This window comes from Procambarus clarkii, chromosome 50, assembly GCF_040958095.1.
Source record: "Procambarus clarkii isolate CNS0578487 chromosome 50, FALCON_Pclarkii_2.0, whole genome shotgun sequence".
NCBI lineage: Eukaryota > Metazoa > Arthropoda > Malacostraca > Decapoda > Cambaridae > Procambarus > Procambarus clarkii.
The window spans coordinates 11,687,899-11,704,083 of NC_091199.1; the positions used below are offsets into that span (position 1 = coordinate 11,687,899).

A 16,185-nucleotide genomic window follows, 5' to 3' on the forward strand; every position below is an offset into this window, starting at 1 on the left:
TATTTCCACAAATACAATAACAAATGTTAGTCATTGTACTTCCAATATACAAGGTATCAAAATATACAAAACAAAGTCCATTTATAGCTGGCCTCCTAAATGAGGTAAATGCAGTGTTTACAGCCTTAAATGAAACTCACAAATTACTACTGTGACAGTAAGATATGGATACCAGAATAAAAAAAATTCAGATGTGACAGGCTACAAGGTAAAGTCATCCTGCACATTAAATACACTAGCAGCTCAGCACAGATAAAACACCACAAACAATATGGTAAAAGTACTAATAATTAAAATCAAAATTATACATTTGGCGATTGTCCTTGCATATAAATCACCAGATACAAATACTGCTTAGAAAAACTCACAAATCCAGCCCCAATCAACATCTTGCTCAGTAACTTCAACTTACAGCACCTAAAATGTAGCAAATATTGCTATATCAAAGAGACTTTCAGGAGGTACCCTAAATGAAGAATCACATATAAATGACATCTTATGGATGTATAACAGATTTGCCATAAACCATAAAAAAGTAGTACTAGAAAACACCCGAGACCTTATTTTAAAAAAGATGAACTGATATGAAACAGTGATTGCAAATACTGTACCTGTTACTCACTTCATAATGTAATCAAAGTTCAGACAAGTAGGGACAATAAGCCCACACAGGCAGTCTCAAATCCAAGGAGAATTCTACAAATTCAGTTTAAATAATAAACCAACACTCTTCTCACTTTGGTCACCTCAATTCTCATCCTAGGTCTTTCATTTTGGTATCAATGTGTTTGCAATAGAATTCCCTACAGGAGTATATGCATATAATGTCAAAAAACACAGCACGCTCCACCCGCCGACAAGATGAAAGTAGGCCAAGGTTACCAGAAAGAGAGCACTGTGCCACCCCAAGGCGCGCCTCTCATTACATTAGAAAGCGCGGTAATACTGAAAAGTGTATACTCTTTTCAACTTTGTCATCTCAATTCTCGTCCTAGGTGTTTAAATTTGGTATCAATGTGTTTGAAATAGAATTTTCTACAGGACTAAATGCATATAAAGCCCAAAAGCCCAGCGAGAAAGTGAGAGCGTGTTACCCGGGAACGTGCAAGAGCAATAAAATGTGTACACTCTCTTCACTTTGGTCACCTCAATTCTCGCCCTAGGTTGAGAATTGAGCAGTGGTGTCTAACAGCCAGTGTACCCAGACCACCAATCTGGAGGACTGGTCAGAGGTCAGGCTGCAGGGATATTGATTCTCAAACTACCTAGAGATAACCTCAAGGGTAAGTACATTAATTAAAACAAATATAATAATACAGTAATCAAAATATGTATATACTGCAAGTGGGGGGATCGAGTCCCATTTCAGGAATGTGGAATTACTCCAGGGATGTGCTATGATAATGGACTGCTTTTGACTACAGAGATGTGCCATGGACGTAAACTGATTTTTCACTGCTGGAATATGTAAAGTAAGGATTGCTTCCCACTTCAGGATGTACCATGAGTGAGGATTCATTTCCACCTTTGGAATGTGCTATGAGAAGTGATTCCCACTTCAGGAATGTGCCTTGAGTGAAACTAATTCACATTAGGAATGTGATATGAGAAGAGATATATTTGAGTGTCTTTGTATGTACCATGAGCAAAGAGTGAGTGTCACGTCAAGGATGGTTATGAATGCTTACTGATGCATATTTCAGATATACTAGGAGTGAGAAATGTAAATAATTTTTTTTATCTCCTATCATAATAATAATAATAATAATAATATTAATAATAATAGTAATAATAATAATAATAATATAAAATAGTAGTAAAGTTGGGAAAGTTTTTGTAAAGCACAGTATTATGTGCCATGACCATGGCTTAGTCTCTCCTACTGACTATGTAATACAATCTTGAAGTCTGCAGTTCACAGTTTCTTATGACTGTAAGCAATAGCAAATGCTTCCCTATATGACAATTCGTATGAATACTGTATGTATCAAATCTTACAAAGTAACATTTAAACACTAGCCAATATGCAAATTCATTGTAATAGATATTTCATGCATCACTAAGTGCAATTTAAAGAACATTTGTATAACAGTAAATACAGAGAGTATTTGTAAGGTGTGATAGAACACTTTTAGGACATGGTGCCTCTGTTCATGTCTTCTGTTCACCTAGCAGTGAATAGGTACTCAGGAGTTAGTCAACCTGTTGTGGGGTTGCATCCTGGGTAGGGGTCAGTAATTTGGCCTTGGCCTTGGACCTCGATAAAAGCCAAACGTGTATGAATACACTTCCTGAGTTAGTTTAGTTCATTTATTATGAACCCCATATGCATCTTGTGGGCAGTAGTGGAAAGGATTACAGAGGCACATAATGAGCATTCTCATTATCTGCCGATATAGACCTGACCAAATGTAAACTGTGTCAACAAAATTATTCACACACCCTCCGTCATTATGTGATGGAATACGAAAAGATACATGAATCCAGAGACAATTCTATAACCAATGTTCCAAACACTCTTAAAACTCCACTGTCTTATACAACTCAAGTCACACATGCTACCCTAGTCCCTTATTTAACACTAAGTATTCATCTACCTTTGACCGTCATGTACACAATGCTCCTTGGAAAACCTACCCCCTGAAAAATCCTGATACATACCCTGATATCATTTAAACACAGTGGAACCTCAGTACTCAAATTTAATTGGTTACAAAAGGTCGTTTGAGTGCTGAACTGTCTGAGTATCAAATAATTTTCCCATAAGGATTAGTGTATATTGGATTAATCTGTTCCAGGCCACAAAAAATACACACATATGAATATAATAAAAAAAATAAATAAATGCAAATTTGTCTCATTATACCTACACTAACCTAACTTAAGAGAGTTAATGGCATATGTGGAATGTGGCAAGGAAGAGAATGAGAGATGTCATTGTTTGGCATAAAAACTTCAGGTAATTGTGCTTCTGGGATTCTCTTTCTCTTTTTTACTTTTTCTAAGTATCGAAGAGATCATTGATTTAGGCATATGTACCAAACTCGGCAGCAAGAACACCCACGAAGGCTGTTCATATATTTCATATTTTGCCACGAGTTCTTTTTTCATCTTTATTGTGGTTCTAACTAATTTTCTTTTTGTTTGCCTCTTATCACTATCTTTCTTAAGCACCGTGGTAACTTATTTATGGTAAGAATATAAAAAATATCCAAGAAAACACAAGGGAAGCTTACAGGTAGGTTTAGTGGGCTGTGCACTGAACGACAGCTACTGGGAAACCGACTCATCTGTTATATATGTTTATTTTTGAGTGCCGAGCAAACAGTCGACTACCGAGTACAAACACAGCATTCAAATGCCAAATTGTTCAGGTTGGGAGCTATTTGAGTACCAAGGTTCCTCTGTACCTGATATAATTGAAGCCTTTCTAAAATCCATCCCTTGTAAACTCCAGTGATATGAATAGCCCATGATATTTGTAAACCTGTACCCTTTACTGTACTTCAGTTTCTCATAAAACTTAAATCATACATGTAATCCCAATCACAATCCCAGCCGCATAAAACCCAATTCTCAAGTATACAGTACTAGCATTAATCCCTCATTGATGATGCCTCAGAAGCTTTAAACTTTGCCATGGCATTAGATTCACTACAGTACATGGCAAAAGCCAATTTGCTAATGCTGCTGATGCAGAAAAATATTTAAGTAAATTTACAGAGATGAGGTAGGATGAAAATTTATCTCCTGAACAAATTTATAATGCTGATGAAACTAGTATGTGCTGGCATGTGTTTCCTACAGGCACTATAGCTCAAGAGGTGAAGATGATCCTGCTGGTGGTTATAAGTAAAACAGAGAACATATGTTCTCTGTTTTGCTTACAACCTGTGCAAAACAAACTGTGCTGTTTGTGTTTTGTTTATAACACAGGTTATAAGCAAAACCTGTGCTGTGTTGTGGTGTAGAAATGCAGCTAGCATGCACAATTGCAAATTACTTGTGATTGGGATTGGCAAAAATCCCAGGGCTTTCAAATCGACTAGGTGCCTCCCTGTTTATAAAAAACCAGTCAAATACATCGAGTAATATTTACAGACTAGGTGCCTCCCTGTTTATAAAAACCAGTCAAATACATCGAGTAATATTTACAGAGTGGTTTATTAAGAAATTTGTGCCCAAAGTGAAGGAACACCTCAAACGTGTTGGCTTCCCACAAAACAACGAAGTTGTGCTGCTTCTAGATAATACGTGAATTCAGAGACAATTCTATAACAGATGTTCAAGAGATGTATAAATATTTCATTAAAAACTATCTACTACCAGAAATCTTAGCCAAATATCCACAGTTTGCTAACTGTAGGTAGTAACTAAGTGCTTGTAACCTATCCACCATAGCCCACTCGATGGGGGGGAAAGGGGGAGAGCAGGATAAACATAAATTGTGACAATAGTTCTCCATATATGTCAGTCGCCTAATTTAGAAACTGTACTTGTGGTCGGTCTTAAGCTTATTGTTGATATGACGATGTGCATTGAAATTTGTAACTAACTCATCAAAACTGTACCTTGCTTTGCTAAAATCAATTGTGGGGTTCAGTCCCTGAGCCAATTATGTGCCTCTGTAACCCTTTCCACTACTGCCCACAAGATGGGTATGAGGTGCATAATAAATAAACTAAACTTAAACTTCTAGATAATAGCCCAACACATCCACAAAGGGTGAATTAATAAATGGCAATATCATTGGTACATTCTTGCCTCCTAAGACAACTTTGCCAGCCCAACCCATGGATAAAGGAATAATTAAGCGCCACTAAGAGAGAAAATTTGTCAGACATCTTAGTAATGAACCAGGAACAGCCAAGGACATTTATAAAGCTTTCACAATAAGTCAACTATCTAGATTCTTGTTGGTTCATGGGACCAAGTAAAGCTTACAACCCAGAAATGGTTGGAGAAAACTTTGCCTGCATCAGGACTGTTTCCTGAAGAAGTTAACAAGGCAGATTTTGAAGGATTTGGACTGAAAAAAGTTACTGTAGTGAGAAAAATTAGGAGAGAAACTCTTACCCTATGTCAGAGGGATTAAGTCCACAGAACAGCCGACCTGTGGATAGACTATGACAAAGATGCCCAAGCCTTTCAAAACCTGACTACAAAATTATAGATTTACCTGCATAAAAAAGCCAGTGGAGCAAAATCAGGATGAGGAAGTGGAAGAAGACATGAACGAGAAAGTGGAAAAGGAAAAACGAAACATGGAAAATTGTCAGAAATATTTTAAAAGCATTCTTGACTTTATGGAAACAAGTAATTGATCTTAGCACACCAGATGATGAGCATGAGCAATATGTACATGCAGTTTCTGTGAATAAGAACAAAGGGAACAAGCATCAATTAAAGACTCTTTTCACAAGATTTCCAAGAAAACTTGTATTGAACTACCACCATCTGGGTTATCACATAATGACCTCATCACCTTTAATCTCTACTTCAAGTCAACCCAACACTATCAACATCCACCACCACTGCTACCATCTAAATAACTATGCACCATCAACAATGATCTTCAAGTTAATAAGCAGAGCAGAACTTCTCATATTGATGAAAACAAACAAAATGCTGTCCAAATTTTTCCCTTAGATTTTCAGGATGATGAACCACTTATCCGGACACAACAGGTTATTCATTTGGTCTCAGTCCTGAGGCATACGGAAATCATGATGTCGTCTGTATAATCCCATTCTTGAATACAACTCCAGTCTCATCATATAACAATAATCCCTTGTGCAGCTGCAGTTCCTTGTATAGCCCAAGTTCCTTATATGATGAATCCATGCATCCAATAACCTCAAGCTTTACATGCATCTTCAGTACCATACATAAACCAGATACAGTATTCATGTAACCCTTGCTCCTTGACCACATATCCTATACAAAATGTCACTAACTTGATACATTTAAATTGCTTCATAATTCCAGTCAACCTAAAAACCCTAGTTCCTCTTATAATCAAAGTGCCTAATACTTAATAGAGATATCAAACCTTCCCTGGAGCCCACTGTGTACGGTATAGGGCAGAAAATCATCCCTTCATCCATGTAGTATTAGATGCAAGCCACAATACAATAATAAGTAATTCATTGTGTCGAGGGACAGGCGGCCAGTATATACATACATTACATGTTAGTCTTATATTGAGGTCTTATATTATAACCCCACAACAAGCTGACTCACTCCTGGGTACGTATTTACTGCCAGGTAAATGGGCATTAGATGATAAGAAACATGTCCAAACACTCCTGTCCCGTTCAGGATTAAAACCTAGAATTCTCGATTGTGAGTTGAGAATGAAATGAACCAAATGAAATATGGTAGGGTAACAACACCTCATTGATTTGGGTCATCTGGGAATTCGATCTCAGGTCAGACAATATTGTAGATTGCATCTTATATGACATGGCTGAAGAGAAGAGGTTATTGCTGCCAGGAAGGATTTAAGTCTCAGTTGAGTTCTAGTTAGTCTCTTCAATCTTGTGTGTATTCTTGCTTATTGGACAGGGTGAAAAACTCATATTTTTCAGGCCCAATTTCAAATCCATGATGATATAAACAAATGAAACGTTATTTCCCACAATATTGAAGATTGCATCTTACATGGCATGAATGAAGGGGTGGAGTGATACTAGAGGTAGAATTTTGGGGGAGTTTAGTTCCTGAACCAATTATGTGTCCTCTGTAACCTCTTCCACTACTGCCCTCAGATTGGGTATGGGGTGCATAATAAACAAAATCAGTTGCTACTAGTTACCATAGTCGTACTACAGAGAAAATAGTAAATCTCATTTGAATACCAGTTAGTTACTTCTAAAACCCTTCTGTATTTTAAGCATTCTAATGAACATCTAGGGTGACTAAAATCCCACCCTACCCCATCATATATGGTGAAGTTCAGTTCAGTGTGAAATTATCATTCATTCTGATTGAGAAAATCAATTAGAGCAATGAGGTGACTGGAACCGATGATCCGGGTACTTCTAGCTCTGTCTGTACCATGATATGGTATAAATTACAAAATCTGGGATTCCACTGAATCTACAGGTAGACTGGAGGCTTCTAATGAAGCCGTGTTTTACAAATAACCCCCCATTCACTCTAGTGTAGGTAAAGTAGTTCATCAACTGTACACTCCAGCTCCAGATCCACAAGCAAATCCAACTAAAGTAATATACTGTATATCAATGAGAAACAAATTGGAGCAATGAGGTGACTAGAACTAGTGATCAGGATTCCAGCTGTGCACATTACCCCTGTACCATGATATGATATGGTATAAATTATACAACCTGAGATTCCACTTTGGTTTCAGTAGAAGCATCCAGTCTTCCTGTGGATTCAGGGGAATCCCAGATTGTATAACTTATACAATGTCATAGTATAGAGGTGTATACCCTGATCACTGCTTCGAGTCACCACATTGCTCCAACTGACTTTCTCATTGATATCTCATATATCTCATATTAGTGTGATTACTTTGTATATTTATTCTAATTAATGAAACAAGAAATCAACGTTCATTCTGATGCATGTTAATCTCATGATATTGTGAGCTTTATTTGATATGATTTTATATGATTGTAATGGTAAGGTAAACCTTACCATTGCAAAGTTTTTATTAACTAGCTACCTTAATGGCTCCCTGGCAAGGTGTAAGCTGGTTGGACTACATAATGTAGCCTCCAGCTTACCTAGCTTATATGAAACTCATGGTCTAGTGGCTAGAATGGTGTTAGTGCTTGCAGCATACCTGCATATGTACTGTTGACCCTCACCAAGTGTTTTGATGAATAAATAAGCTAGAAACATCCAAGAAGCAGAAATATCCAAGAAGCAGAATCCATCCTCCCAAAACCAAGTACAGTACAAACCATATTAGCAAACTGTGTAGCAAAAAACAGCAATATAATTCTGATGAATTATAAACAAAATGATCTTGTTTAATTTGGTTGTTGTTCCCAACTATAGCATATACAGTATGTTAATATAAAAATTTTGAAAAACATGCACAAATAAAACACTGATCTTGAAACAATTATATATAGTGCATGACAGTGGTTCTCAGGCCCAGGATTCATGAAAAATATAACTGTCCACTTACAATATCTGTGTCTTTTACCACGATCATGGCAACTTTATCTGTACTATTTATTAATGTTTATGAGCCCCGAAATGCTATGAGGTTCTCCTCACCCAGGTTATTATTGTTAGAGATGACCATGAAGCACTTCGGGCCTCATAAACTGTTCAATCCATACAGATCGAGATGATGTGATCGAGGTAAGAGGTACAGATCTCTTTAATGGACATGTAAATGCTCAGTGGAACCTACCCCCTCAGAGCACAAAGATCCACTGATCAACTACAGGCATGGAAAACTTTAACTGTGTAAAAATCCTCTATACCTTTAGAAGCATCAGTTAAAAAATAGCACATAGGCCTAAAACCTATGATATTAGGCCTACAAGCTAGTAATCAATTTTAAATACTTTTGTAATATCTACATTATTTACATTTCCAGAATCCTTATTTGCACTTTATGATTTTTTTTTATTGTACTTCGTTTGAATGTGATTTTTTTTTTACAAAATATAACTGCTAAAATACTGTTAATTTGAATGTTATCCAATACGTTACCATATTGATATGGTTTACCAATGGAATAATATTTATCAAATCCACTAAATGAAAAAATTGATAATTCAGAAGTAGTTCATGAAAATGAAATTCAATGCAATATCCTCTAGAACAAGAAAGTCATAAAAGTTTCTTCACAAGTTCCAGCTAGTACAAGAATGCCCAGGCAGTGTAGGATGAAAATAATAATTCTAATATCCAGAAGCTAGAACACCCAAGCAGTGTAAGGTGAGCAGAATAATTATCCCGTGTATCAAGAAGCTAGAACAATTAATTAGTGGTTAGTATACAGCTGGTCCCTTGTGTATGTGTGTGTAACAGTGCAAGTACAACCCAGCAGCCCATGTTTTGAGAATATTTCCTTTTCATACAACATGGTTCAAGAACAGTACAAAGTCTGTCAACTGGTATACAAGTCATTTCGAACATAAGATGTCCGCTTAGTGAACTTTTTTATTGCATTAAAACCTACCCAAAGTCCCTAATCCAAACTACGTTAACGAAACCCAAGCTAATAGTATAACTTAATCTAGTGATATGCAATATTGTATATAGTTTTAACTATTAGAAAATTATATATATATTTAAAAATTAATTATATGTATGTGCAAAATGCTTGTGTACAAATTGACTGTATTCCCTCAGGTGCATGCCTGTATTCAATTGCGTTTGTCATATTTCGTGGCTTAAGCTTGTGAAAGCACCAATCACCAAAGCCATGCAACGTACCCGTGTTAGAAAAGTTAGTCTTGCGAGCGAGTGATGAAGCCGTATTGTTGTTATTGTTGTTCTGTGGTTTACCATGCAGACTTATGAGACTATCAGGCCAGAACCTTGTTGCAGAGGCCTTGGGGTTGTAGGCCTTGGACTTCTTGGTCTTCTGGTCGGGAGGAGTGGAAGCATCGATCATGGGTTGGAGGATGCGACGCCGGGCGTTGATAAACCAGTTGTTGACTTGGAGAAGCGTTAGGTTGGTCTGAGCTGCAATGTGCCTCTTCTCATCTTCACTCGGGTATGGGTGCTGTAACAGATGAGTAGTTAGTGCACGTACTTTACCTTGACAGAAAAACAAAGTGATAAAAGCTCTATATAAGGTTTCCTGTACAGTGAAAGTTAATAATAAAAATATAACAATTTATATAACAAAGACAACATGTTGATGTATAAAATAAAATACAAATTAAAATTGTGTAATCCAAGAGCTAATTATTTTTAGCATAAATTAACAAAAAGTAACTTTACAATACTTATTGAGAAACATCCTGATTGAATGTTTAGATAATGTTTCACTGTATATACATGCTTGAACAAAATTAAATTAATCATAACTTTACCAAAAGACATACTTAATACAGTGTATGTAAATCGAACTTTCATTGGCCCCCACCACAGGTACGCCACACGACCAATCAAAACAACAAAATAACGTATATTTAGGCAGAGTAAGTTAGAGACTCACAACGATGTGTTGGAAGAGCCAGGCCTTCATGATGGCAGTGGCATGCTTAGGAAGAACCCCTCGCTTCTGGCGACGCAGGCCGCCTTCCTCCTCCTCCTCGCATGATGGGGGGGTCAGGGGAGCTGAAGCAACACAAGCTTTGCCATTATGAAAATAGCAAATTGTGTATGTCCCTTTATCATTATTCAATTTTGTCATGACATTCTTATTTAAGTTTAAGGTATACAGTTATTATAAGCACAGCCTTCACTAATTTTAGCAATTTTCAATTGAAAAGACATCAATAAAATTGTCATATAACTGCAACCCATCCTCCAAAAAATTCTGAAGCCTATAGCTAGTACAGCTGGAAATGTACAAAACACGAACTGGTGTGGTGCCTGTGGTGTTTGGTGGTACTGTGAGTAATGGCAGCTGTAAGGGGTGTTGTGACATCCAGAGTTGTTATGAATGAAGGGGCCGACGCGGGCCAGAGTGACGCCCGGCCTGGCCTCTGTTTACACACAGTCGGCGGCGTATGAGATGTACCCAAGGACAAACGCCCAGGATCATCTGCCTTAAAAATGACTCTACCCTGAAGTACTTTTATATATATATTATAAAGTGTATGTATATACAAGTGTATGTATATACATACACTTGTATGTATATACATACATACAAGTGTTCTTACATTCTTGTAAGAATGACTTCAGTCATTTTTCTGTCTTCTTGTAAGACTTCAGCCATCTGTTGTTGAGTCCTTGCTACCCTATATATATATATGCTGTCATCTCTAAACCTGTCCATAGAAGACAGAGAAAATGTATATATGCTGGCTACCAGCATTGAATAAATAAATGTATGGCCACGTGTGGGGGTAGGAACTAAACTAAAAAAAAAAAGTGCCCCATACAGTAATAATTGATGGCATGTACTATTCGAATTTGAAGGAAGTATTAAAAGGTTATACACGCTAAACATAAACCTAACATAACCTGTTATGTTTGCTGGTGCAATACTAGTAGACTATATTCGCATCGTATATAATTCCCTGATTCCATGTATACCTATTCATCCTGTGAGATGGGAATATTAGATGAACTAGTTCGTAATCTGTACTTTGACTACATCATATGGAATAGGGAAATAGCACACAGTTGTTGATAAAAGAAAATAACAAGACTAGGAAAAGTTAGGTTTTTGTTGTTATCTTGTTTCTTGTTGTTATCAGTTTTTTGTGTTCAACAGTCTACATTTTGTATTACCATCCATATAATATATATATATATATATATATATATATATATATATATATATATATATATATATATATATATATATATATATATATATATATATATATATATATAGGTACTATCATCTTTTGAATGACAGGTTGCTATAATGGCTGCTCAACTATAACATTCAAAAAGATAATGAACATTGTTGGAATTTGATGGCTATAAATTAGAAATCATTCCTGTAGTATTTTTTTTTTTTGTAAAATATGCCTAAACCGTAATCACTTTAAAATCCAAGCACAAGTTAAGATGTATTAGGCCGTAATTAATTTTAACACACTGAACTAAATATTAATAGGTATCTCTTCATAAACGCATCTTCATTAAAACACATGAAATCCATACATATGAAAATAAATACGGGAATACTTCGTAATGTGATAAAATATTCAGAGCAGCGTAATCATGTTATGGACATGAAGATCTGTTTATTTCATACACAGATACTATTAATATTGACGTATAGTTATCCAGTCATTTAAGTAAACCATCTCAATGGATGTTGCAGCTTGCTTAGGGCACTTTAAACTAGCAATATGTCACCACCTGCGATCGCCAAAACACCTTTCAAAGGATTTTAAACTTACCGGAATGCGTTTAAAAGCTAAAAATGTACAATTTTGAAAGAAAAGGCGGTATCTTACCCAGCAGGTTAACGATGCTGGTCTCCGGGGGTGGTGGGCAGGGGTGGGCGCCGATCTGTGAGAGCGGAGTGCTGCCCTGGATTAGGGTCGGTGATGCGGGCGTGGAGAGGGACGTTGTGGGCGTGGTGGGCGAGACGTGGACGATGGTAGTGGGCAGTGTGGTGGTAGTGACGGGAGGGCCAGGAAGGGCAGTGGACTTCGTGGTGGCGACCATACCAGGAGGACTTCGAGTTGGGGTCGCCAGTTGGTCATGTTGGAGTTCCTGGGACTGTATTTGGTGGAGGTGATGGTGGTGTTGTTGGTGATACTCTGCCTGCTGCTGCTGCTGATGGTGATGGTGGTGGTGGTGGTGGTTATGGTGTTGAGTCACCTGGAGACACAGAGCGGCTTGTTGCTGCTGCCCATCCAGAAACTCTCCCGCTAATACCTGTCCTGAGGTGCTAACTACCTGAAGGAAAGGGACGCATGATACTCAACCTGCAGGCTACCTTGCAAGGCACATGACATAATAATAATAATAATAATAATAATAATAATAATAATAATAATAATAATAATAATAATAATAATAATAATAATAATAATAATACTGTATATATATATATATATATATATATATATATATATATATATATATATATATATATATATATATATATATATATATATATATATATATAAATATAAACACCACCCCAAACATTATTCTGTCTCGCACTTGGCACTTTACAAACGATACAATTAACTATTTGTCCACCATCATGTATATGATATTATAGAAACCCTTACTAGGCTAAAATACATGTTCATAAAGAACAACTTATTTCTTTGTGAAAATACGCAATTCGCCATGTAAATTTGATTTCGTACAAACATATATATTTCTTCGTGTCATTATTACTGTAGGTATACCATTTATTTGGCTCTAATCTATATCTGTACACTAGAAAATCAAGCAGCACTAAGGTACACTGTATATTCTTGTGATCTAAACTGGTGTTATATTTCGGAATTGTAGTCAGAAATGACAATAAATATATCAAGGCTTGCACCAACAATATACGAATCCACACAATTTCCCACCAAACTTTCTCAATATATATAGCTGAAGGAACCATAAAACAGAAGCAGGGGAAAGGGTTGAGAGAAAGTTAAGACGGATGACGGAAAGGGGTTGAGAGACAGATATGAAGTTGAGAGAGAAAGTGAAAATAAAGGATGAGAAGGGGTAAAGAGAGAAAGAGAGCGAAAACTAAGATGTAGGATGAGAAAGGATTGAGAGAGAGAGAGAGAGAGAGGGGGAGAGAGAGATATGAGGAATACAACAAGTTACCGTGAATAAAAAACCAGGACCAGCTAACCGGTATACTGACTGACCTGCCGAGCTGAGAAAGGATTGAGAGAGAGAGAGAGAGAGAGAGATGAGGAATACAACAAATTACCGTGGATAAAAACCAGGACCAGCTAACCGGTATACTGACTGACCTGCCGAGCTGAGAAAGGATTGAGAGAGAGAGAGGAAGAGAGGGAGATAGAGAGGAAGAGAGGGAGAGAGAGATGAGGAATACAACAAGTTACCGGGGATAAAAACTAACCCCAGCTGACCGGTACACACATTAAGCCATCGTGACCAGGATACATCCACCGTCCTCCTGCGCCTTCACCCTTTTCTTTACTACACTCTGCTCCAAATTGGACCGAAAATGTACCATTAAACAAGACGAGCACTTTTACCCCTGTGGATCGGTTTAGGCCCTTTATTGTGCACCCCATACCCATCCTGTGAGGAGGGAGGGGGGGGGGTAGTGGCACCCTACTCATATCCTGCGAACGGTAGTGCACCCCATACTCACTCACAGGATGGGTATGGGGTGCACTACCACTCACAGGATGGGTATGGGGTGCACTATCACACACAGGATGGGTATGGGGTGCACTATCACACACAGGATGGGTATGGGGGTGTACTACCACTCACAGGATGGGTATGGGGTGCACTACCACTCACAGGATGGGTATGGGGTGCACTACCACTCACAGGATGGGTATGGGGGTGTACTACCACTCACAGGATGGGTATGGGGTGCACTACCACTCACAGGATGGGTATGGGGGTGTACTACCACTCACAGGATGGGTATGGGGTGCACTACCACTCACAGGATGGGTATGGGGTGCACTACCACTCACAGGATGGGTATGGGGTGCACTACCACTCACAGGATGGGTATGGGGGTGTACTACCACTCACAGGATGGGTATGGGGTGCACTACCACTCACAGGATGGGTATGGGGTGAACTACCACACACAGGATGGGTATGGGGTGCACTACCACTCACAGGATGGGTATGGGGTGCACTACCACACACAGGATGGGTATGGGGTGGACTACCACTCACAGGATGGGTATGGGGTGCACTACCACTCACAGGATGGGTATGGGGTGAACTACCACACACAGGATGGGTATGGGGTGCACTACCACTCACAGGATGGGTATGGGGTGGACAATAAATGAACAAAGTTAATACTTAATCTTTGCAAAATGCATAATGAGTAAATTATTGAACCCTGGTTCGAATGTCATATTGCTTATTAAATGTTGGTTGGCTCTTCCCAATTCGAGTTCGTCCAGCAACACGGAAAGAAGCGTATGGTATATCTTGAGGTTATCTTGAGATGATTTCAGGGCTTTAGCGTCCCCGCGGCCCGGTCCTCGACCAAACCTCCACCCCCAGGAAGCAGCCCGTGTCAGCTGACTAACACCCAGGTACCTATTTTACTGCTAGGTAACAGGGGAATAGGGTGAAAGAAACTCTGCCCATTGTTTCTCGCCGGCTCCTGGGATCGAACCCAGGACCACAGGATTACAAGAGAAGCGTGCTGTCCGCTCGGCCGACCGGCTCCGCATTGACTAAGATCCAGAATAATTCTCAGTGACAAAGTTTTTGGCTTGAAGGATTGAAGTTAACTAATCAATTACCTAAAAGTGAAAACAAGAGACATCATATGAGTTTTGGTCATGGCTAAATAATAGACACACAATATCTATCCTAAGCTATATCTATCACAACACCGCGTGGTGGTATAGACACAGGAAGGCTATATAATGATTCATTTAACATTGTATTGACACGTTTGCTCTTAACATTATATATATATATATATATATATATATATATATATATATATATATATATATATATATATATATATATATATATATATATATTTTTTTTTTTTTTTTTTTGAGATATATACAAGAGTTACATTCTTGTACAGCCACTAGTACGCGTAGCGTATCGGGCAGGTCCCTGGAATACGATCCCCGCCGCGAAGAATCGTTGTTACAACCAAGTACACATTTTACTGTTGCGTTAAACAGAGGCTACAGTTAAGGAATTGCGCCCAGTAAATCCTCCCCGACCAGGATACGAACCCATGACATAGCGCTCGCGGAACGCCAGGCGAGTGTCGAGTGTCTTACCACTACACCACGGATATAATTTAATTGGTGTTATTTAAGCATTTGAATATTTATTTATTTTGTACTCACCTATTTGCACTCACCTATTTGTGCTTGCGGGGGTTGAGCTTTGGCTCTTTGGTCCCGCCTCTCAACTGTCAATCAACTGGTGTACAGATTCCTGAGCCTACTGGGCTCTATCATATCTACATTTAAAACTGTGTATGGAGTCAGCCTCCACCACATCACTGCCTAATGCATTCCATCCGTTAACTACTCTGACACTGAAAAAGTTCCTTCTAACGTGTTGTATGTATGTACCTGTAGTTTGAATATCTTTTGTCTATGAGATATACTACTATCAGTGCTACCTGCTAACATATGTTTGAAAGTTTGTTAGAACTCCCTAATAATATAAATATGATCACTACTAATACTATTTACTTTATATTTACTGTACTAGTATTGCAAATTTGATCACTGCAAATTCATACATTTGAATCACAACAAATATGATATAAGTTTGATCAATAATATAACTCTTATTATTGCTACGGTTATCACTACAAGTGAAGTAGTATCCCCAGCTTGACCACAAGCCTCACTGCTTACTGCTTGCTCCCTTGTGCAA

The 16,185-nt window shown here is 38.0% G+C and overlaps 1 protein-coding gene across 1 annotated transcript in view; it reads right to left on the reverse strand.

Moving 5' to 3' along the window:
• LOC123772769 (homeobox protein PKNOX2) overlaps positions 1-16,185 on the reverse strand; it is a 43,224-nt gene that overhangs the window by 25,682 nt on the left and 1,357 nt on the right. The window contains exons 2-4 of the mRNA XM_069303660.1: positions 12,087-12,534; positions 10,160-10,281; positions 9,430-9,721 (exon numbers count right to left, since the gene is read on the reverse strand). Of these exons, the coding sequence (XP_069159761.1) occupies positions 9,430-9,721; positions 10,160-10,281; positions 12,087-12,534 (862 nt within the window). The remainder of the gene's footprint in view (positions 1-9,429; positions 9,722-10,159; positions 10,282-12,086; positions 12,535-16,185) is intronic.